A 25,157-nucleotide genomic window follows, 5' to 3' on the forward strand; every position below is an offset into this window, starting at 1 on the left:
GCCTTGTATTTAAATGAGTTTTAAAGGGAAAAGAAGTCCAAGATAGAGTACACAACACATTACAGTCTTGCTTTTTCCTTTTCCATAGTGTTAAAGGATGTTAGCTAACATAAATCAACTGCCTCAAAATATTCCTTGTATGTATTTTGATGTCACAGTTGAAAAAACAGGGAGGAGAAAGACCTGACTGGAAAGTGGTGTTGCTGAATGCTGTATCTGTTCACTTAGCTGGACTCTTTCTGAAAAGAGACGTGTTGTTTATCTCCGTCCATGTCTTCTCCCTGTGTGTAGTTGGGAAGATGCATCCTGTACCTTTCAACCAGTGTGAATCCAAGGACGTACAACTTTGTAACAATTGAATTTGTGGTGTTTTAGGATTGAGGCTTCCATTTTTGTTAATTTTTTTTTTTTTTTTTTTTCCTTGCTAGCTTGTCTCCAGTTTTATTCCTTTGGTGAGAATAATATTTATTCTTTTTTTTTTTCATGGTTCTGCTTTGAAGTAACCCTGGTATATTTTAAAATCTCTTGAGCTCAACAGTTCAGTAACACTAGATCTACCTGATTTATCTATGTGTGTATACCTCTTGGAAAAAGCCGTAAGTTGGGAAATTTGTAAGTTTCTTCCCGTTAAGTCAAACTTTGGTTCCTTTTTAAAGGCTCTATTATCATTAATAAAACCAATTTCCATTATGTTCCCCTTTTCTTTTGGAATTGTAGAATATCGCAGTGTGTCTTTGTGATTACCATAGGTGAATGTTCTTTCCATTGTTCGAAAATATTGTGAGCTAGCCTACCCTTTCTTCCATTTCAGGACATTACTTCTGAAGTTTTCAGATTAATTAAAAGACATGTTATATTAAATAATTTTCTTTGTATTGTGTCAGCTTGAAAGTTTTGTTGGCTTTTTTAAACCATCATGGGACTTGATTCTTCTGGATTCTTTTGGATATTTTAAAATTTTTGTTGCAATCTTTGTTAGCGTAAGTTATTTTATCCACTTCCATCTACTTTGCATGCAGACTGAATGTTAAGGTTTGTCTACCCATGAAGTTATTTAGAAAGAGCTACTGCAGTTTATAGCAACCCCTCAGGTCCAAAGGCATGTCCAAGTGTGGTTACAACCTCACTTCTAGCTCTTCTCACACATTTGGCTTGGTGTGACATGCAGAATGACCTGGTGGCTTGATGAAAGTGTCTGTAGGAAGACATGCTGAGGTGAGATGCAGAGGGCTTCTAGTAAACAGTAGCACTAAGTAGATCCTTCAGAACAAAATGTATCTGCTCCATATGCAGAAACACAACCTCACTATTTCTGTGTTTTGGTTGTGGAGCAGTCAAGATGTTGTGTTTGCTCCATTTCAGAGAGGTAATATCCCTAGAGCAGTTACTCCCTCTGCAGCTAAAGCAGTGGCTTGTGTACCAGCAGAAGGGAGAGAGAAGTCTTGTCCAGACTGCTATCCTAGAGCCAAGCATGAATGGGCCTCAGGTTCTAGCCAAAAGCAGAATGCCTGTCCTGAAGAGCCATTGTCTCACAAATAAAAATAAAATCAGAGACTTCCTGAGGTCAAGCCCTGTAAGAAGTCCATTTCTTGACTTTTAATCTAATGCTTCTTTTCAGGCTTCTCTTCTAAATATTAGTCTTAGTACTACACTTCTTAGTATTTATCCTTGGCTCAACAAGGAGAGCCTGTTTTCCTGGGACTCAGCAACTCAAGGGCCAGGCAACTCCAGAAGAATACAGGGATCTTGTTATATCATGCAGGGAAAAAATTAAAAAAAGCAAAAGCCTAGGTAGAACTCAATCTGGCTACTGTTGTAAGAGACAACAGAAACTGGTTTTACAAGTACATTAGTAGCAAAAAGGAAGCCAAGGAGAATCTCCATCCTTTACTTGGATGCAGGGGAGGGAATATCACTACCAAGGATGAGGTACTTAATGCTTTCTTCACCTCAATCTTAATAGTCATACCAGTTATCCTCAGGATGTTCCATCTCCTGAGCTAGAAGACAGGAACAGAGAATAGAATAAATCCCCCCAAAACCACGAGGAAGCCATTAATGACCTGCTATACCACCTGGACACAAGTCTATGAGGCCTGATGGGATCTGCCAGAAAGCACTGGGGGAGTTGGCAGAGAAGCTTGCCAAGGCACTCTCCATCGTTTATCTACAGTCTTGGTTAACAGGGCAGGTCCCAGAAGACTGGAGGCTTGTAAATGTGATGCCCATCTACAAGAAGGGCTGGAAGGAGGATCCACGAAACTACAGACCTGTCCGTATGACCTCTGTAGAAGGGAAGATCATGGAGCAGTTGATCCTGAATGTGCTCACATGGCAGATGTTGGACAGCCAGAGGATCAGGGCCAGCCAGCATCAGTTCATGAAAGGCAGATCCTGACTGACCCACCTTATCTCCTTCTATGACCAAATGACCTGCCTAGTCGATGAGGGAAAGGCTTTGGTTGATGTGTTCCTGGACTTCAGTAAAGCCTTTGACGCTATTTGCCACAGTATTCTCTTAGAGAAACTGGTGACTCATGGCTTAGTCATGTGTACTCTTGACTGGGTTAAAAACTGGCTGATTAGACAAGCCCAGAGAGTTGTGGTGACTGGTTTTCAACCTAGTGGGTGGCCAGTCACAAGCAGTGTCCCTCAGGGCTCAGTTTTTGGACCAGTCTTGTTTAATATCTTCATCAATTGTCTGGATGAGAGGATTGAGCGCACCCTCACTAAAGTTTGCAGATGACACCAAGTTTGGAGGGCAGCGCTGATGTGCTTGAGGGTAGGAAGGCATTGCAGTGGGATCTGGACAGGCTGGCTGGCTGGGTCAAGGCCAGTTGTATGAGGTTCAACCAGACCAAGTGTCATGTCCTGTACTTTGGTCACCAGTGCAACCCCATGCAACACTACAGACTTGGGGAAGAGTGACTGGAAAGCCACCTGATGGAAAACCACGTGGGGGCATTGGTTGACAACGATCTGAATGTGAGCCAGCAGTGTGCCCAGGTGGCCAAGAAGGCCAACAACATCCTGGCCTGCACTGTGAATAGCGTGGCCAGCAGGACTAGCAAAGTGATTGTGCCTCTACATAGAACTGATGAGGTTGCACCTCATCTATGGCTGCATTGTGTAAAGTTTTGTCCCCCCGCCTCTTCCACTGCAAGACAGACACTGAGATGCTGGAGTGTGTCCAAAGAAGAATAACAGAACTGATGAAGAGTCTGGAGAACAAGTACTGTGAGGAGTGGCTAAGGGAATTCGGGTTGTTCAGTCCAGAGAAGAGGAGGCTGAGGGGAGACCTTACTGCTCTCTACAATTTCCTGAAAGGAGGTTGTGATGAGGTGGGGGTTATTACTGTCTTCTCCCACATAACTGGTTATAGACTAAGACGAAATGGCCCCAGGTTGTGGCCGGGGAGGTTCTGATTAGATATTAGGAAAAAAATCTTTATCGAAAGAGTTGGTCAGACATTGGAACAGGCTGCTCAAGGAAACGGTAGAATCACCATCCCTGCTGGTGTTAAAAAACAGTGTGCATGTAGCATGTGAGGACATGGTTTAGTTGACATGGTATTGTTGGGCTTATGGTTGGACTTGATCTTAGAGGTCATTTCCAACCTTAATGATTCTATGCTTCCTTTTGCAACACTGAAATCCTGGTGAAGTCTTAAGGTACCACTGGGGTGTCTGTTCTTGAATTTGTCTAAGTATCTTGGTTTTCTTAGGGCATTTTTTTCCTGTTGGAAGAAGGTCCCATTTTTGACTATGCACATACACGAACACTTCCTAAACAGTGCTTCCACCTTGAATTTACCCAAAAATTCTTTTCTCTCAGGCCAGGAAAACTGATTTGCCTTGCTTTAGATAGAGTACTTTCTGGACATCCTGCTTTTTACAAAATTCAGGCATTAGAGGTTGCACAGATTTCCAGAGGTTAGGGAAATTAATTTATCCCAAGATTTTCTCTGAAATGGACTGTACTGTGCTTTTCTTTTTCCATAATGAAAATATGCCATTATTTTTCTGAGTGATTGAATAAAATAATATGGTAAGGCTTCAAGCTGGTGATGTTGTGAGCTAGCTAAAATCTTTAATGAACTATCTGTAAATTATGACAAGTTAATTCACTGTATCAAACAGAAGGAGTGAAACTGAAAAATATGGCTGAATGTCTGAAGACATATGCACGTCTCTCATTTTTCAAAAAGATACCTTTTATCTTAATGAACTAGTCTTAAGCTGAACTTTCCTTATAAGATATATTGTGGTTTTTTTTATTTAGATTGGCAGTAGTTTAGGTATCCTGGGATAAAGTTTTAGCAAATGGTTTTTCTTTTATCAGCTTTAACCCTCTATCTAGAGAGTAAAGCGAGAATGGTTCCTCATTATTCAAAATGAGAGTAGTCTTATAACAATGGTAACTGATTATTTTGTTTTAAAATTGGATTTTGTTACCTTCCCAGTTATTTAAACTGTGTTCACATATTTAAGTTTAAAATGGCTAAATGTAAAGCACTTACAACAGCAGAAAAAAAATGTCAGATATTGTGTAATGGTCTTGAGAAAAAAAAAGAGGAAAAAAAAAAAGCTGCAACAATTCTGTAATGTTTACATACTTGCAAGGATTGTAGCTTTTGAAGGATGCAGTTGATTCTAATCCTACCCCCTGTTAGTTGTGGGTATTATTACAAAGAAAGTCTTAAATTTTTTTTTCTTCTTTATCACCCATTTCTTCTTTGGGTATTTCTTATGGGGAAAAAGAAATGAGATCTTAGTGGCTGACCCTCAAAAAGCTCATTTAAAGCAGAAAGGTTTAAACAAGGACAGAAAAACTGCATTAGGAGATTCAATGTCTTACCCCTTTTGTTATAACTCATTTTTACTAAGTCTTCTCGTTAATTTGAATACGCCCAGAGTAATCAGGAGGCTGTTTATTACTGGGAAGATGAGAAATACAGTTAACAAGAGGTTGAGTTAAGTTTTTTGTTGATTTTACTTTTTGTAAGGGAGATTGTTCCTAACTGTTACCTGAATAACAAAGTGTATTCCTTTTATACAGAGTGAGTAACAGCTTTTTCCTGCTTTTAATGTAGTAGTTTCTAATGCCTCTTTGATTCAAACACCATCTGGCTGGGGAACTTCTGCAAACCTTGGTCAATTCATGGGTATTGTTCTCCATAATCCTATGATCAATCTGAATTCCTTTTCTGTCCCCTACCCTTCTTTGCACTCTCTGAAGTACATTATTGGTGCTCTACTTAGATTCTTCCTGGACTGTTACTTAGTCATACAAATGATGATGACTGAGCCAGTACGCTATTTTTAAATATTTTGTACTTGGGCTGTAAAAACTTGTTTCGTGGAAGGACCAGGTGGGTAGAGATGGAGATTGAAGGGGGAGTAAAAGAAGCAGAGTTCTCATTTGGACTCAGGATATTGAATTCCAGTGTGCATAAATTTCATCCAAACATGTAATCCGATGAAATAAATACATATAAAAATATGTATATAGTTATATAAATTTATATAACATTATTTGGTACAAAGTTAAGTATTTTGGACAACATATATGTTACCTGCAACTGGTTGTTCCTGGGTTTTAGCGGTATCACTTTTCAGCCATAAATGATAGGACAAACATCTTGCTGCCATCATCCCAAACAGACAGGATCTTCACTTGCACAAGTGGCAATTACTAGCCTGAGATCTGTCAAATACTAGAAAAGTATATATTCCTCTACTTGGGGCAGAGATGATGGCTGGTGAGTCAGTGGGCAAATAAAACTGTGTATTCTGTCTGGCATTATAAATGGGTCAGTGATGGATTTGTATTACCTGAGGAAATGAACCGTCTGACAGATAGGCTTCTACTTGCTGCCCAGCTAATGTCAAATGTAGCAGGAAGCTTGAGGGAAATGGAGGGATAGCCAGAGACAAAGATGGTGTTAAAATAGCTGGGATGCCAGTGGAGCTCCTCAAATGAGTGATTCTGAGGAGTAAACTGGGAAAGCAGAAAAATCTTTAGACTTTGTTAATCAGCATTTTCCTGGCCTCCTATAAGGTTTCAGCCATGGATCCTGCTTTATAATTACAGTTGTGCATAAGGTGGGTATGGGTTTAGGTATTTGCTGGTACAGAACATTGTCATTACTTGGCTGAGATCAGTGATGAAAAGTAAGCAGTAGGCTTTAGCTCACTCTTAAAAAGAGGAACATATGTCCTGCAAAGCATCTTTTCGTATCTGCCTTTCAGTATTTCTCTTTCGTCTTTCCTTCTTTTTTCAGTAACATTCTCAAAGCAGAGCTTTGCCCTTGGCATTTGTGGTTGCTGAGTGCTAGTGACTGAATTTCCACTTCTGTGACTGCATTGGGTGCCTGCTTGTGTTTTGAGCCAGCTGTGTTCACTGGTCTAATCTCAGATCTTTTAAGATTAAAATTCAGTGGCCCCTAAAATAATCCAGCAGTTCATGTGTTCCTATGGTTTAGCTCTGTCACCAGTTCATAAGCTGTATTTAGCCTCTGTAAAACCACCATGCTCCCTGCAGACTAACTCTGGTCCTCACTAAAGTATGCTTGCAAGTCACCAGCCACAGCACTGTTAAGTGATCATGGAATGGAGAATGTAGTTCTGGGTGAATGGCAAGATTACTTTTAAAGGCACTACAGGCAATGAAAATCTGGTTTAGGGTTCATTTAAGGGCAGATGGCCATCAGGAGATAATCCCTTCTGTCTTCAGTCACAGCTTTGCTCTTTCCCACTTCAGTTCATGGTGTATCAGGGTATGTGGCTGGGTTTGTCATATCTGATTTGCTACTGGCAGAACCCCCGTTAAAACAGCTCTGACTTTTCTTGGCAAGAAAAAGATCTTTGCTAGGGTTATGCCAGGCGGAGGAGCCTGCTCCTCCCCCTGCTCTTTCCAGGGTGATGCTGGTAATGCATCCTTTGTATAAAGAGCTCCTAGATGTAATTTGCAATGCATGAGAAGGAACTGGGTTGTTTCTGGAGTAGCCAGGCAGAGTGCTTCAGTGTTCTTCAGCACCACCTACTGACATACTCCTCTCCCAGGTCCAGGTACATGAAAGAGAACTGTACTTCCCTTGACTCACAAGAACTGAATTTCTTCAGGTGATTAATGATAAAATCTTGGCTACAAACTGGAAACCCGAGACCCACAGCTTTCAGTTGCATTGTGCCATATGGGGAGCACTAAGGAGAAGGGTACAAAAGCCAAGCTGCTTGGCTTAGTATCTGTTTTCCTAGGTTGGGCTTCCCCTCTTGCCTCTTTAACATGTCTGTGCAGAAGAGTGTTGAGACCATGTTGTGTCAGTGAGGTGGATGACTTGGCTCATTTCCTGTCAGTGCTTAAGTGTGGAAACCAAGTGGCAGACCACATTTCTACTCTAGAGTTTTGCCTATGCTTTTCCATCTTCCTCTTACATCCTGAAAGGATTTAAGCATATATTTTCTTTAAAGGTTTTGACTGGGAAAATGGTTGGATGCTTTAGGTTTTTTTGGTTTTTTTTTTTCTTTGGGGTTTGGGGTTTTTTTGTGGTGGGTGTGTGTGTTTAATTTTCTTAGTTTTCTTCATCTTCTGGGTAGGAAAGGAAACAAAATTTATTCTTTAAAAAAAAGTAGCTTATCTGATCAAAATTTCCCCCTTCCTCATAAAACTGTTGTTGCATCTTCTTATAACATGTGGCCAAAGCAGTATTCTATTTATTTAGTCTGGTAAACAACAGGAAAAGTCAAAATACGTGTCTGTATTTGCACCTACACAACTACTTTCGTGCAGTAAATGAATCAATTGCCTTCCATACAAGGGAAAAAGTCCTACTCTGACCATTTAGTTGGTCAGATTCTCACATATGTTTAGACTATTTTTAATTTCTGTAAGGATTATTACTATGATATAAAAGTAATTTGGAATATCAGAAAAACCCATCCTAGTCTTGCATGAAGCAAAAGCATTTAATATTTGAGAGGCTTCTCATAGGAAATTTTCTTCATCCTAAGACTCAGTTGTCCACAGTCCCCACCATGTAATGCCACACAGCAAACCTTCAAAAAGGGAAGACAAAGAAATGTTGTAATCATAACTTGTATGACTCTCAATTTGTCTTTTAATTAAATTGTGACATTTTATTTGAATCTTCTATTTTAAAAGTTTGAAGTGTCAAAATATCCTTCAGGCATTTAGATGGGGCTTGGTTTGTATGTTTTTTTTTAAACAACGGATATATAAACAGTATCCCAAAGAAAGTAATCCAAAGAAGAGGCATCATTTGTGAGAAATGTCAAAGAAATAGTCTGCCTTTAGGTAGCTTGAATCAGTAAAGCTCCAGCCTGATGCTCTTTGTAGTTCATTTACTTACACCTGAGTTGTCTTTGTTGATTTGTTTTCCTTGCAAGTACCACATCAAGTATTCCATCTTGGACTTTTTTCTTCCTTGGTATGGAAGTTTATGTTTCCTGCAGTGAGATAACCATCAGTTTGCTGTGCCTGCCTGAGGCTGGAGACTGCAATCTTTTCCTCAAAGTACCTTGCAGAAGTTGATACTGTGTTCTTATCTGTGATCCTCCTTTCTTTCATATCTCCTTGTAAACACTTGCCTTTACTCTGCTAGGGCCTTGCAGTGAGATGGCTAATATGTATTATACAGTAACTGAACACCCCGGTTTTTTGTTTTGGGTTTTTTTTTGTATGTCTGTGTTTGTTTTGGTTGATTTTTTTTTTCAGTTTTTGAAAAGTCACAGACTTGGAGAACTGGTTTAGTTGATAGCAATATGTAGCCATCATCTGGACATGTTTCAGGTAATTTATGTGTCTATGTATTTAAAGTTCCCCAAAAGAAAAATAAACAGAGGTTCTGTGAATCCTTGTTCACTTCTTGAACTGAAAAACCCATCTATGCTTTTGGCAGCTCAGAGCACTATATAGCCTCCCTTAACAAGCTTTAAGAGTTATGTGATTTATATTTCCTTTTAAAGATTTTGTAAGCTATGTGGTAGCTTTACAGTGATCCATAGTATGGTATCAGGTATGTTAAATGAATGTGTGTGTTCACAAGCATAAGTAAATGGTAACTGTATGGGGATCAACGAAGTTGGTTGCCCTGTTTTCCTTGACTGGGAGATTTCTGAAAGTCTGAGTATAATTTACAGAGTGTGTAGTAGGAAGATTTCCTTTTGTGGAATCTGACCTGAATCGCTCTTCAGATTCAAACAGTCTTCCAGGTGGCTGGAAAAGTACATTTTCAGAAAGAAATTAGTTTGTCTCTGCTCAATTTAGATTGTGTTTTTTCCTGTTGAGTTGTAACACATGTGCAATAGAAGGTCTTGCCTGGAAAAACCTTGTATTGTAGTGAGTATTTCCACGTAGATCAATACAAATATTTACCGGACAAAATGGGTAACAGGATGACATGTATTGGCTAACATATTTCTGTCACAAGTATCACTGTTTAATTTAAAAATAAATGAACCAAACGTGCACATCACCATGGAGAGCTTGATAAGGTGTAAGTGGTTTAAAAATTTTATCTTTATATGAAAATACTACAAAGTAAGTATGATAGAATGGACAGTTGCAAAACAGACCATGGAGTTTTTCAAAGTCCAGTTATACTGAATATTTTTTTAAGTGAAAAAAGAAATGGTATTTCAGTTTAGTTACATCTTTTGGAGGAGTAACTCCAAAAAAAAAAAGCCATCAGAGATCAAGTTTAGTCATTGAAAAAGACCCATGAGTTGAGTACGTTTGCCTGAATATAGCTCAAAGTTGAATTTATTATTTTAATTCCTCATTAAATATAGGATCATTTCCATTTATGAAGGATAATGGTTGGCTTCATCCAGTTAGAGCAGCCTTCAGGGTTTAAGTTTCTCAAATTTTTTATGGCATCTATTTTACTTGTTTTTTCTCTGTTTAAAAAAGTGTTTAAATAAATGGGGGGGGAAAAAAAACTAAACCCAAACCAAATTCATCAGCATGGTAGCTCTACTGTGCCTGAGCAGAACCTGTTCAGAAGGCCAGGTAACATGATTGAAGGAACAGTGCTTTGTAAAACCTGGGCTTCTCTGGCAGGGAAAAAGGCATGGTCATGTTACTCATGGGAATTTTGAAAATTTATCATGTCTGTAATAAGCTGCTTGTGAATTACATTGCTGTAGTTTTTGGTAGTTTATTTCCAGTAGGTTGATCTACAACAGCAAGAAAAAGAAAATAAAAACAAGACAACCACTGAAGCTTCCTGTGTGTTTTAAAGGAAAAAGATGTCTATGGCACATGGTTTTCAGCCTCTCCTGAGATGTTTTGTTCACGCTGATCTGCTGGGACCCAGTGGGATGGGAGCCACTGTGGAGGCTAGTCAGAGCCTGGCAGCTTGGGCCCATCCCACTGCCCCAGCCAGGAGCCTGGCAGCTTGAGGGGCAGGGGCACGGGCTGCTGTCCTGGCCACCGTGAACCTCCCTGAGATGTAGCCAGGCCAGTGACCTGCAGGTCTGCTTGGCTCAGCAAGGCCCAGGGTAGGGCACTGTGGAGCTGTCCGACCGGCTTCCTGCGGCATTGCTGGGTCAGAAGCTGATGGTGCTAGGGACTAGAATGGGGTCCTGGGCTTTGAGGTAGCCCCAGGAGAGCTGTCGAGGAGGCATGTGGGTGCCCTTGGGACCCTGATCACACATTGCATCTCCAGAGGGACTTTGTCCAGTAGAAAGGGCTTTGGCAGTATTTCTGCTGGTGTGATGGGGTGTGTAATATAGATTCATTTAGGTTGGAAAAGACCTTCAAGATCACTGAGTCCAACCATTAAACTAACATGGCCAGGCCCACCACTAAATGAGATCCCTAAGCACCACACCTACATGTCTTTTGAATACTTTCAGGGATGGTGGAACAACCACGTGCCTGGGCAGCCTGTTCCAATGTTCAAGCCTTTTGTTAAAGTAATCTCTTTCAGATGCACCTTAGTATATAGTAATATGAATGCTAAGTGCACAGCCTCCATGTATGAGATAGGGATGAAAATGCCTTTAGAGGAGGGCTTGGAGAACTGAAGATTTCTTTGGTTTACATGCAAAGTTACTGAGGTGGATTCACATAGTGTGTGTGGTCTGACTGACCTCTTCAGCTGTGGTTGTGCATGCGCTTATTTTTAACTTCTAGAAGCTTTGATGACTCCATCTCAAAATACAACAGATGGATAGTCAAACCACAGAAGCTCAATTTTGAGGTCAGTGCCTTGGGCTTCACAATTAATTTTGTATTTTGAAGCATTAAATCCAAACTTAAATATAATTATTTGTACTGCTTTGGTTGCTGCCAAACTCTGTAATGACTGTTGTTTAACAAGCACAATTATCTTTTGTTTTGGATTTTTAAAACCTAGAAATCTTAATACAACTGTGTCTCTAATGTTCTCACACATTTATGAGTGTAGAGAAGGATGTCAAGGACAATTTGAGACTTTAGTTTGGGTCTTTACAACTATGATGTTGAGAATCTCTTCTGCCCAGTGTTTTGGAAGCCTTCCACTCATAAGGAGTATGAGAATACCTCCTCTCCATATTAAGCATTAAAGCCATATATATTAAGAAGAGTTTGCAACTGCAAATTAGTCAGACAATGGCATTTTAATAATCTATTTGGTGAGGTTAGCATCACATTACTACGAGTATTTTAGAAGTTGCATTATATGTGGGCAATGCGGTCTCAAGAGATTGGCTGAAAATATGTTAGAGGGCTTGTGGGATTTACAGATTCTTTTAATAGTGGCTGTGTTTGGTTGTTTTTTTTTTTCTCCCCGATTTTCTGTTCTTTTGAGTTACTGGATTTGTAACTCTTCTCTCTGCCTCCATTCCTCTCTAAATTTTCTTTTTGTGCTCTTTAAAGTATGGAATGTGTTGCCTTAGCTGGTTGTGATGGAAACATGCAAATCTTGCTTTGTCTCCATTGCTTGGGGTGTGTGTGTCTTGCCAGTGTATTAACATCTGCACCGGAAAATGCTCTTTGTTGGTGGGGAGGTGGGCTCTCTCTGTTCATATTCCATGCAGACAAAAATTACGAGAGAAAGACACACATTGTGTTTCATTTTCTTTTGCGATATAGGCTCAAAATAGCAGTTTGTTTTGCCTTTGTGCGATGTCTTAATTTTAAATAATGTGAAATTCGTAAAGCAAAATTCCTTACAGAAAGCTTCATCCTGCTTTCAGCGTGATGCATGGTGAAAAACAAAAAATTGAAGTCTGTTCAGCTGTACCTGATATTTGTTCCTCGTCCCTGCAGTCAGATTAGTGTCTTACTTGACTTGGTGGTGCATTTGTGATACAGATTGAAGCTGGAACCCATTAGAAGTCTCCATCAGTTTTTGTAATCAGAAGCTCTTAACAATCTCCAAGCTCTTCCTTCTGATTTGTAGCAGGAAGGTGCTGCTGGTTTGACTGTCCGAGAGCAGCCAGTATCCAAGCAGATACCTTCTCCAAGCATCGTATCATGACTGGTGGAGATAGTGATGGTGGCTGATTTTACCTCTTTAGCTGCCAGGAGTATCTTTTTTCAAAACCTGAGATTTGGTCTACATTCTGTCTATTTTGTAAGCTGGCCTGAAGTTACTAAAGGAGACAGTGCTGAAGGCCTTTTTTGGTGGTGTTTCTAAAGGGTCTGGAGTTTTCAAGGGGGGCGTAGGTGTGTGAGGGTGTGTACGTGTGGGGGGAAAGAGCGGGAGGTTTTTGTGCATGTGCATGCTGGTTTTCTTCTGTTCTGTACAATGGAGCTTTCAGAGAACCTCTCTTAAAAGCCATAGCTACAGCCTCTGTGTGAAGGGTGTGTCTGCTAGCAGGGTTTGCTGATGCAGACAGGCTGGCTGGTAATTAACAAAGGTCATTAGACTTTGGAATCTGGCAGGGGAGTGGGGTTGTATGTCTTCTGCGCCAAGCAGGAGGGCTCCCCGGGGACAAGGCAGGCTGGAGGCCCCCAGCCTGGCTGCCTCCTCCCCTCTCCCCCCTTCCCACTCCCGTGAGGTTCAGCTGTGTGTTGCCTCTGTCCGTGGCGAGCTTGGGCCAGTGTCTTGATGGTGTAATGCTCTTTCTGGAACGAACTGTCACATTTGTCATTCATGGGACAGGGGAACCAACCCTAGGAGTTGCTTGCTGGCAGTCATCTTAGGGAGAGAAGGTGCTGCTTGGACAGTGTAGGGGGACAGCATGGACAAGACTTGAGGGGCAAATCATGCAGGAGAAATGGAGGTACCGATAACTACAATTATTAATGTATGTTCTGGAGATGTTGATTTTCCAAGCTTCACCCTAGGAGAAGGAAGGGGGGGAGGGGGAAGCCTAGTGTGCTTGAGATGAAGCTAAGTGAGGCCATGTTGTGCACAGGCGAGAAGCTGTGAGCCTCAGAGAGCAGGAGTTGTCTGAGCTAAAATGGCTGCTCCCAAAGCTCAGAGGACTAGGGCAGCTTAGTGAGTCTTAAAGCTTCAGTGACGCAGGGGCTCATATCTCTTGAAAGTGTGATAAACACATTCAGCAGAGCTGTGGCTTGTTTGGCTGAGATGAAAGGACTAAGCTTGGGGGATGGGTAGTGAAAACTGGATGATCTGCTTTTCTGTGAAGTGCTCTAAATGCAGGAGTCGTCTGCTCCATGGAAAAATTTGTTTTCAGGTCTAATGGACTGTGCTGAAGGAGTCGTGGGGTGGGGCTTCACTTACTGCTGTAATTTGATCCAGAGCAGATAGCAACCTCTTCCATGCAATTTGGTCTGGTGCTTACACATAAAAGCTTGAGTATCTCGATTATTGTAACTTTGTTAGCTGAAAAGAAACCTGTGCAGCATTCATTTTTTTATTGGTGGTAGGAGGGAGTCTGGAGAGAGAAAGGACACAGTGCAGCTTGCAAAATAATGTAGGTAAATACGTGAAGAGCTTCTGTGTTCAGACTGTCCAGAATTCAACATGTTAGACATTTATTTTAGCAGGGTAGCAGATGAAGCATTCTTTCATATAAAATCCTGATTAAGTACCCTCTCCTGTTTCTATGCCCTAATGTTTCAGAGCTTTCTTCTCTCTGTCGAAGGAGCTCCATACTCTATGTACAATAAACACATGGAATTTTCAGTGCTTTGGACTGCCCTTGTGTTTTGGACTTCTGAAGCACTCACTTCATCCTTTCCCAGTGCAGCACATGGAAGCTTATGCAAGACATATTAACATATTAACATAGAAGGATGCTCTTGTGTCTACTGCACAGGATAGGAGGGTCTAAGGTTTTTGTCTTGTGCTTTCTTTCTCCTTTCATTGCAATGTGGAAACCATATATCTCTTTGTTGTGGGTTAATTGGTCACAAGCAGAACCACCGTGCTATATTAACCATCTCTTATGTTGCTTTGTACTTAAAAGTATGCAAGGTTTCTGGACAAATCAAGGACTTCATGATTTTTCTCAGTCTTGGTAACTCCTGTTTCCATTGTACTTTTGCAGTATTCCTATTGCCATTGATGTACCTCTCTCCCTCCAGCCCTCTCCATCCCTCTAACACACAAAGGTCTCATCACAAGAATAGCCTAAAATGACATTTTAGCAAAGAATGGAGATGCCCTTACAACCTTGGTGGAATTAGAGTAGAGCAAAATGTTATACTTTGGGTTCATGTAGCTGCTTCTGATCTTGCTATTATGTCTAGGTATCCCCCCAACACCAGCATGGATAGGATGTTGAGAAGGCAACTTTCTTTCTGTGAAGGATCTTGATCTGTGGTAGTGAAACAGGCAGGATATGGCAACTTCCAGGAAGGTTAGAGTGGGTCTCATAAAGGCAGAAGCAACATTTTCTGATTGTAAATTCCATTGTCTCACTGAGAGTGAGAATGAACTCTAGCATATGGGTTGTCACCTTTGAGCAAGACAACTTCTGAACAAGAACCCTATCCTGTGTAATGGAAAAGGCAAGAGGACAAAGTCCATTGGATCAATAATTATTTGTCAGAAATTTGACTGTTTATACTGTTGAGTCAGCAACTTGAGAGCTACCTCGATAGGACTTCGTGACAATCTGAATTGGTGCCTCTTAATATGGTAAGCAAAAGTTGAGATTTACACCACAGTATTTATGGAATCTATAAATGACTGACTCATCATAAGCTTGGTATTACTACTTATTTTCAGGATTCGTTACAATGACACTACTGTTAAACATAAATCTCTCCTTTCCCTTTTTTATTGCAGAATTTTCTGATGTAAAAGATCATCCTTGAACCATGGAGGTATTGCAGTGTGATGGCTGTGATTTTCGAGCTCCGTCTTACGAAGACCTAAAGGCTCACATTCAGGATGTTCACACAGCTTTTCTCCAGCCAACTGATGTCTCGGAGGAAAGTTCTAGCCAGGCAAGGTCCGGTTCCATGAACGCTAGCAACCAGACTGAAGTTGAATTTTCTTCTGTAAAGGATGAATTTACAATTGCAGATGAAATAGCAGGTAAATCTCAACTCTAAGATCTCAGCTATAAGTCCCTGTTTCACAAGTGGCTTACTTCAGTGCGGTTTAGTTTCTACTTCTAATATGATTTGAAAAAGTTGCATTATCTTGTTTGCTGTGTCAGCTAAGCAGATGTCTGGCTTCAGCCATATTAGTCCCAACCACATCTTTTTCTATAATGCAAACATAGAAAATTATTTTATTTCCCCTCAGCTTTTCATGTATTTCTTCATAGTTGTTTTTGGTTTTCAGATTTTCGTGGTTCTTCTTCACTACCATGAACTCCCTCAAAATTTTCAACTTTATTAAAAATGTGCTAGCTTGCTTTTTTTTCCCCTAAGAAGATATTCTTAAAATTATCTATATCAAACTGTACATCATGGTCATACATATATAAACACTATGCATAATGGTCATTTTTATCTGACCATGGCCAGATGTGTGGATCTCACAATAAGTATGTGGGGGAATCCTGGTGTGATTATTATTTCTTCAGGATGTGGTTGCAATCTTATGCATACAGTATGAGTGGAGAAAAAAGCCTCTTATTTGATTCTACTTATTTACATATACAACTTAATTCTCATTTTAGGGCAAAATGCAACAAGTCAAATGGGGACTGGAAGTTACTATAGCCAAAGCCAGACTTTCTATGGTCAGCACATGGCTCCAAATCCTAAACCAACCAACAAGTTTTTCCAGTGCAAGTTCTGTGTGCGTTACTTCCGTTCCAAAAATCTCCTTATAGAGCACACACGCAAGGTTCATGGAGCACAGGCTGGGGGGAGCTCGGTGGGGCCACCAACTTCTAGTTCCCTAAATTATAACGTCATGATGCATGAAGGGTTTGGCAAAGTTTTCAGTTGCCAGTTCTGCACCTACAAGTCACCAAGGCGTGCAAGGATTGTTAAGCACCAGAAAATGTATCACAAAAGCAATCTGAAAGAGAGTTCGACTCCTCCTGCTGCTGCCACTGTGATGTCTGAGTCAACGTCTGCTTCTGTGCCAGTGCAGGAAGCCTGCAAGGAGCTGCCTGCAGAGGTGGTGGAGCGGAGCATTTTAGAATCCATGGTGAAGCCCCTGACAAAGTCTAGGGGCAACTTTTGCTGTGAATGGTGCAGCTACCAGACGCCTCGAAGGGAGCGCTGGTGTGACCACATGATGAAGAAGCACCGCAGCATGGTAAAGGTCCTGTCAAGCCTGAGGCAGCAACAAGATGGAACTGGTGCACCTGATGTGCAGAGTAAGAGTGCCCAGAATACCTCTCCAAACTCTAGTTACATCTCCATGAACACTCCAGGACGTGAGGTGTCGAATGCTAATGTGTCAAGCTTCAGGAGCTCTATTGGCAATTCCCTTATCAGGCCCAACTCTTCTACATCTTCCAAGTTTTCTTCTGTGTCTTACCCTCCAATAAAGCCTAAGTCACCTCACAACTCGGGCATGGTTAATTTGTCTGACAGATCCCGCTATGGAATTGCTGATATGACGAGTTCTTCTGCTGACCTGGAAACAAGCAGTATGCTAAATGACTCCAGCTCAGATGAAGAGCTAAATGAAGTGGACAGTGAGAATGGCTTGAACTCCATGGATCACCAGACCTCAGGAATGTCTGCAGAGCAGCTGATGGGATCTGATGGCAACAAACTATTGGAAACAAAGGGAATTCCCTTTAGAAGGTATATGAACAGGTTCCAGTGTCCTTTTTGCCCTTTCCTGACAATGCATCGCCGAAGCATTTCACGTCACATTGAGAACATCCACCTGTCTGGGAAGACAGCTGTGTACAAGTGTGATGAATGCCCTTTCACCTGCAAGAGTTCATTAAAGCTTGGTGCCCACAAGCAATGTCACACAGGAACAGTATCAGACTGGGACACTATGAATTCTCAGACTGAAAGCATCCCTTCTTCTCTGAATGACAGCACAGTGTCATATGAGAGTGGAAATATAAATGGCAGGAAGTCAGCTGGGATATTAGAACCAGTGCAGCCACAGCAGCAACAGCAACAGCAGTCACCCCAGCCCCATTCACAGCATCCCTACAAGTGCACAATGTGCAACTATTCAACCACAACATTGAAAGGCCTCAGAGTTCATCAACAGCACAAACATTCATTCTGTGACAACTTGCCAAAATATGATGGACCAGCATCAAACACACCACAAGAGAGCGAGGCAGATGCTCACCCCTCTTCCAGCACAGTGAAGAAGAGCCAGACCTCCATCCTGGGCCTCTCATCTAAAAACAACTTTGTTGCCAAGGCCCCTCGAAAGGTGTCAAATGACTTCCCTTTAGACCTCTCTCCTGTGAAAAAGAGAACTAGAATTGATGAAATAGCAAGCAATCTTCAGAGCAAAATCAACCAAAACAAACAGCAAGAAGATGCTGTGATTAATGTAGAGGATGATGAGGAAGAGGAGGAGGACAATGAGGTGGAGATAGAAGTGGAGTTAGACAGAGAAGAAGAGCAAACAGAACCAATGATAGAGGTTTCGAGTTCTTACGCACCTCAGCAAATGTGGGGCAGAGAGGCTAATGATTCACAGAAGGAAACAAACTTCAGAAGCATGCAGCATGACTACAGTTCCACCAATGGAGCAGAGATTGAGCTTACTTTATCAGAAGATGAAGAAGACTACTATTCTTCTGTCAGCATGAAGGACCATCAGAGCCCTAATGCCTCTGTTCTGGGAAGCCAGTCAAACATGTATGGTACCGATCAGAACAATGAAAATTCAGAGTTTAATGACTCTGGCAGGCTTTACTATTGTAAACACTGTGATTTCAGCAACAAATCTGCCAGGAGTGTTAGCACCCACTACCAGCGAATGCATCCATATATTAAATTCAGCTTTAGATATATCCTGGATCCAAATGATCACAGTGCAGTATACCGGTGTCTTGAGTGCTATATTGACTACACAAACTTTGAAGACCTACAGCAGCATTATGGAGAGCATCATCCTGAAGCTATGAATGTACTGAACTTTGATCATTCTGATCTGATTTACCGCTGCCGCTTCTGTTCTTACACGAGCCCGAATGTTAGAAGCCTGATGCCGCATTACCAAAGAATGCATCCAACAGTGAAAATCAACAATGCAATGATATTTTCAAGTTATGTTGTTGAGCAGCAAGAAGGGCTGAACACAGAGTCTCAGACACTGAGAGAGATCTTGAATTCTGCTCCAAAAACTATGGCAACCTCCACCCCCATGGCTCGTGGGGCTGGTGTGCCAGCTGGTTTTAACAAAAGTGCTGCCAAGAGTTTTAGTCCTGAATGTGAAAATCAGAAGGAACCTTCAGTCAATTCTGTGGTTGTTTATGACTGTGATGTGTGTTCATTTGCAAGCCCTAACATGCATTCAGTTCTGGTGCATTACCAAAAAAAGCACCCTGAAGAAAAAGCATCATATTTCAGAATTCAGAAGACCATGCGTGTAGTCTCTGTTGAGAGGGGCTCTGCTTTGGCTCAGATGTCTTTTGAGTTGGGGTCACCCGTCTCTCCAAAACTGTCCAACTTGGCTTCACCACCTCCCCCACCACCTCCCCCAGACCTTGCTACTGAACTCTACTATTGCAAACACTGTTCGTACAGCAACCGGTCAGTTGTGGGAGTGCTTGTCCACTACCAGAAAAGGCACCCAGAAATAAAGGTCACTGCCAAATATATCAGACAGGCACCGCCTACCGCAGCAATGATGAGAGCTGGTGAGTTGCCTCCTGGTATTCAGAGGCCACCAATGTCAATGCAGCAATTGAGCCGGGCTGGATCTGAGACCTCTATAAATCCATCAGAGAATGAAATGTTCTTCTGCCAACACTGTGATTATGGAAATCGGACTGTGAAAGGTGTGCTTATTCATTATCAGAAGAAGCATCGTGACTTCAAAGCTAATGCAGATGTGATTAGGCAGCACACAGCCACTATTAGAAGCCTTTGTGATCGCAGCCAGAAGAAATTGACTGGAAGCATGCCTGCTCACACCTCCAGCACTGAACGGGACAAGTCAAAGCTTAGAGCCCTCAAATGCAGGCAGTGTAGCTACACATCACCTTACTTCTATGCATTGAGGAAGCATATTAAGAAAGACCATCCGAGCCTGAAGGCCACAGTGACATCTATTCTAAGATGGGCATTTTTGGATGGCTTGATAGAAGCTGGTTATCACTGTGAATGGTGTATTTATTCACACACTGAGCCAAGTGGTTTGCTTGTGCATTACCAAAGGAGACATCCCGAGCATTATGTTGACTACACATATATGGCAACTAAACTCTGGGCAGGTCCTGATCCTTCCCCTCCTGCCCTAGTGATGCCAGCAGAGATAAAGACCTATAAATGCAGGGACTGCATTTTTGAAGCATCTTCCATTTGGGATATTACTAATCACTACCAAGCATTTCACCCTTGGGCCATGAATGGAGATGAATCTGTGTTGGTAGATATCATTAAGGAAAGAGATGCTGTTGAGAAATCCATTTCACAGCCTGATGAAGCTGGGGCTAGGATGGATTCAGAAGACCAGTTAACAACATCACAAATGGATCAGGATGCAGAGTGTGTAGAGGATCCCAGCCTTTCCCAGGAAAAAACTGTCCAGCTAGCTTCTGCAAATCCTGCCATTTCCTCCACACCATATCAATGTACAGTTTGCCAGTCTGAGTACAACAACTTGCATGGTCTCCTGACACATTATGGCAAAAAGCATCCTGGCATGAAAGTGAAAGCTGCAGACTTTGCTCAGGATATAGACATTAACCCAGGGGCTGTATATAAGTGCAGACATTGCCCATACATCAACACACGCATTCATGGTGTTCTCACACACTACCAGAAAAGGCACCCAACAGTGAAGGTCACGGCTGAAGACTTTGTGCATGATGTGGAGCAGTCAAATGATATTGCTCAGAATGATGTGGAAGAGACAAGTAGGATTTTCAAGCAAGGCTACGGTGCTTATAGGTGCAAACTCTGCCCTTACACCCATGGAACACTTGAGAAGCTGAAAATTCACTATGAGAAATACCACAATCAACCTGAATTTGATGTTTTTGCCCAGTCACCACCAAAGATGTCTGCTTCAGTGGAGCCAGACATGGTGACTGAAATCAAGACCTCCCCAGAAATTGCTGCTGAGGATATTGGAGAAATGTCTATACCAGCACCTCATTTCTCCACTTCTCATTTAGTGTCCCACACAGTTTTCCGGTGTCAGCTCTGCAAATACTTTTGCTCCACCCGGAAGGGGATAGCTAGGCACTACCGTATCAAACATAACAATGTTCGGGCACAGCCAGAGGGCAAGAACAACCTCTTCAAATGTGCTTTGTGTTCATACACCAACCCCATCCGCAAAGGGCTTGCAGCACACTACCAGAAAAGACATGACATTGATGCTTACTACACTCACTGCTTAGCAGCCTCCAGGACAATAAGTGACAAACCCAATAAAGTGATAATTCCATCTCCTCCCAAGGATGACACTCCTCAGTTAAGTGAGGAGCTGAGGAGGGCTGTGGAGAAGAAGAAATGCTCACTTTGTTCCTTCCAGTCCTTCAGCAAAAAGGGTATTGTGTCCCACTACATGAAACGTCACCCTGGTGTCTTCCCTAAGAAACAGCATGCAAGCAAGCTGGGGGGTTACTTCACTGCGGTTTATGCTGATGAGCATGAAAAGCCACCTCCAGCTGAGGAGAGGAATGAGTTCGAAAAGCCTGAGGTAGAGGCTGAGACTCAGGAGATCGAGTGGCTTCCCTTCAGGTGCATAAAATGTTTCAAGCTGTCCTTCAGCACAGCAGAGCTGCTGTGCATGCATTACACTGACCACCACAGCAAGGATTTGAAGAGGGACTTTGCCATACTGGGAAGTGGCACTCGCTCTCAGAACCCTGTCTACCAGTGCAAGCACTGTGATCTGAAATTGCATAGCACAGCAGAGCTGACTGCACACTTGAATGGTCACAACGAGGAATTCCAGAAGCGTGCCAAACGTCAGGAGAGGAGGAAGCAGCTTTTGAGCAAGCAGAAATATGCAGATGGTGTTTTTGCAGATTTCAAACAAGAGAGGGTAAGGATTTGCATGTCTGGTCTCTGTCACTGGTCCCAGCTCCCTGCCAGGGGAGAGAACCAAGCCCACTACCCTTCTTTCTGCACCCCAAGAGGCTGCCTGTTACTAATCGCTACTTGCATGTTCTCTTTGACAGCCAAATGACCACAGGCTAACGAATGACTCAGCATGCCAGTGAGCTCCATAAGTCAATTGCACATTCTGCTTTAATTCCCTCATCCATACTGCACTCACTCTAGGTTTTGTAGGAAGCCCTGCTCCTTCCTTCTTCTTCCTTCAGAATTTTCTTTACCTTCTTTTCCATCCTCCCTTGCTTCTGGAAGGTGGTCTGTGTCTCAAAATTCATTGTTCTTGTGGCAAGCTTCTCATGTACTTTGTTGCATATTCTTTACAAAATGTCCCACCCCCACTCTTCAGTGTACCTCTGAATAACAAATCAGTGTCCTTCTCAATCTTCTCTCTCTCAGTACTTTCTCTCTGGTTAAGCATTCAATATTACTACAAGCATCTATGCAGTGACTGAAGCTTTAAGCAAGTGCCTTATAAGCAGAAGACCGAATTGTGTTCTTTCCCAGTTACCTGCTTCCTTCTGCTTCAGTTTGAAATACACTTGCTGTGGAAAAGATCTATGCAGCTGTTGGGGAAGTTACGGTGTTGCAAAAGCACAGTTTCAGGCCAAAGTGAATGGTCTTCTGGAGGCCCACTGTTCAGCAGAAACTGAAGGTTTCTTCTGTATGGATGTCTTATCCACTTATTCTGGAAGCATTAATAGACATAAATAGACCTTTCAGTTTTGCAAAACAGGACATCAAGAAATTAGGGGTAAAATTGTTTTCCTAAAAATCAGGTAACAAAGCACACTTCAGTGATTTATGTTTGTATACTTAAACAGGCTTTTGGACACTTGGAAGACATTTCAAAACTTAAGGAGAGGAAGGTGGTTGGCTACAAGTGCAAATTTTGTGTGGAAGTCCATCCAACACTTCGAGCCATCTGTAATCACCTCCGCAAGCATGTGCAGTATGGGAATGTCTCCTCTGTGTCAGCTGCAGTAAAGGTAAGAATTTTTAAAAGGTGACTGAAGATGACTGCAACTTTTTGCATTGTTTAAAATAAAGAATTAGTTGAAAATTTGTGTAGGTGTCTTGTAAATTTGAATGGCTCCTGAACCGGGTATTACATGACTTACACAAAGTTTCTGAAGTGCATTTGGTTTATTTTAAGATGTTTTAACTTCTTTCCACTCCAGGGACATGAAGACTATTTAATTCTCATTTCTTCTCAGCCAGAAAGAAACTGATGTCATTGATGACTGAAAGACTTGGCTCATGAGCAGGAGGCTTGCTTTCAGCTGTTCTGGGCTACATTTCTGCTTAGTTAAATCCTAAAAGAGCTGCTTGTTTTCTGCTTTATTTTAATGATTTTTGAAAATATTTTTTTTATCTTTAAGAAGAGAAATGTGCGCGTGCAAATGTGCGAAGCTGTTTGTGGTACACCTTTGCACAAGATATTTGCATGCTGGCTCCAAACAAAACATTCATTGGCCAGCTGAGCCAGTGGTCCCATTCAGGTGATTAGGTGTAGCTGCGTTGTTCCTTTCTCCCTGTGAAAAGGGATGCCTTCTAGGACATCTTCAGGGACAAGCCATGCTCCACAGCATGATTTCCAAGGTATTGTCAAGGGTAGTGAAAGTGCAACAAGACAGGAGGAAATAGCTGTGTATTCCTGCTATGTATTCCTGCAGTGAACTCTTGGCCAAGACTCCTGCTGCAGCTTTCAGTGCCTGAACTTCTTTTGAGACATCCTTGTTTTCATGACATCATCTGCTTGTTGTGAGGAAGCTGAGTGCCTTATTGCCTAACTCATGCTACCTGAGAGAGCTTTCATTGCCCTACACTGACATTCCTTTACCTTACCCAGTACTTCTGACAGATTCAGATGCTTCCCTCCTAACAGATCTCCAGGCTTCTCAAGCAGAGTTTATGTAGGATCAGTGCTTTCTTTTGAGTAAATTAAAATTTTGCTGTAATTCCTGGACAAAAGAATGTGATGAAATCCTGTTAAGGTTGCTGCAAGAATGGATTCTCTGCTTAGAAAAGGGAAAGGAAAAAAGGGAAATGGAAAAGAGGGAAAGGAGAGGAAGAGGGGAAAGGAAAAGGGAAGGGGAAGGTGGAGGGAAGGGAAACGGAAAGGCAAGGGAAGGGGAAGGAAAGGCAAAAAAGGGGAAAAAAGGACTTTCTGCTCGCTTTTTAGTTTTAAAGAGGATTCCAGGGTGTTAAGAATGACAACTTCTTTCTTGAATATTTGACACTGATAGACAAGTCCACTGTAGACTAAGACTACTGATCTAGTCTGCGGAGCAGATACACTATAAGCTAGAGCCAAATAAACAAAAATGTACTTTCTCTATACCTTGCTTACCTGATCAAGTGTAGAAGTTTCACAACAAGACTATTGAAATATAGCTTATTCAGTGTCTTGTCTTTCTGGGTTATCTGACATAAATGCGACCAAGGAGTGAGATCATTTTTACACACATATGTATGTATATAATAGATATAATAAGATTTTTGCCTCCCAAGAGTAGACCCTGGCCATAGGTGTGGAGTTTATGTAGGGACATTTAGAAAAGTAACACATTGCAAAACCTAGGCATTATAGTGAACACATGGGAGAGAGTGAGGGGCAGAAGGGAGAGAGAATTCATGGCTTGGGGGGTGGGAGGGTATGTGTATTTTAGCTGGAAGCTGAAGATTGTCCAAATACAACTTTGATGGAGGGTTGTGAGGGAGCCAAAGACCCTGGCAATCTTGAATTTAAAGAAGCTGAGTATGGAACATCCTTGGAAGATGAAAGCAGGCCTGGGGGCTACCACTGCAGCCAGTGTGACCAGGTTTTGATGTCTATGCAGGGTCTGCGATCTCACGAGAGGAGTCACTTGGCTCTGGCCATGTTTACCCGAGAAGACAAGTACAGCTGCCAGTATTGCTCCTTTGTCTCTGCTTTCAGGCACAAGTAAGTTGTGGCTTTTTGTTTTGTTTTCAAAAGAAGCGCAAACCAGCACTACTGTTTTGTGGGTTGACATTGAAGTAGATCATCCTGAACTTGATATTGAGCAACAGTTTTTTTAGCATTTAGGTATTTTCCATGCTGCAAAATCTTTGGCCATTGTGAGTGGCTATTTATGAAAGGTCACATTTTTCTATCTTCTTGAATTTGTTTAAGCCCCCTCTTTTTGGAAGGTGGTAAAAAAGCATGCAAACAAAAAATCAAGACTTCTTAAAACAGGCAAACAGTGAAGACCACCACTTACACAGCCTTGTCAAATGCATGAGACTTAAAAGTCAAGAAGAGGAAAGTATTTTCCTTGTTAATCTCTCGCATATAATGCACTCATGCTGTGTGTCACTACCTTGTGTATAATTATTACAGTTCTTTGATGGCTGAGTTATAATTTCTAGTGATGAAATAACTATCAAAAACTTACCTTGTTTCTTTTTTTTTTTTTTCTTTTTTTTTTTTAAAATTATGGTATGCCATTTTAGGCTATAAATATTTTAAGTTCGCACCAGTGTGGTATACTAGAGATTCCCTCAGCCCATTTCCTTGTCAGATG

General features: G+C 41.7%; 1 protein-coding gene across 5 annotated transcripts in view; it reads left to right on the top strand.

Annotated features, from left to right (window-relative positions):
• Positions 1-25,157, top strand: part of ZNF462 (zinc finger protein 462) — a 95,179-nt gene that overhangs the window by 26,937 nt on the left and 43,085 nt on the right. For 4 of the 5 annotated variants that reach the window (XM_071731953.1, XM_071731949.1, XM_071731952.1 and 1 more), the window contains exons 2-5: positions 15,215-15,466; positions 16,059-21,541; positions 22,434-22,598; positions 24,453-24,556. In XM_071731953.1, coding sequence (XP_071588054.1) covers positions 15,247-15,466; positions 16,059-21,541; positions 22,434-22,598; positions 24,453-24,556 — 5,972 coding nt within the window. In that variant the 5' untranslated portion in view covers positions 15,215-15,246. Of the gene's footprint in view, positions 1-14,673; positions 15,065-15,214; positions 15,467-16,058; positions 21,542-22,433; positions 22,599-24,452; positions 24,557-25,157 lie in introns of all 5 variants that reach the window. The other variant, XM_071731950.1, reaches the window with a different exon arrangement.

This window comes from Heliangelus exortis, chromosome Z (assembly GCF_036169615.1).
Source record: "Heliangelus exortis chromosome Z, bHelExo1.hap1, whole genome shotgun sequence".
Taxonomy (NCBI): Eukaryota; Metazoa; Chordata; class Aves; order Apodiformes; family Trochilidae; genus Heliangelus; species Heliangelus exortis.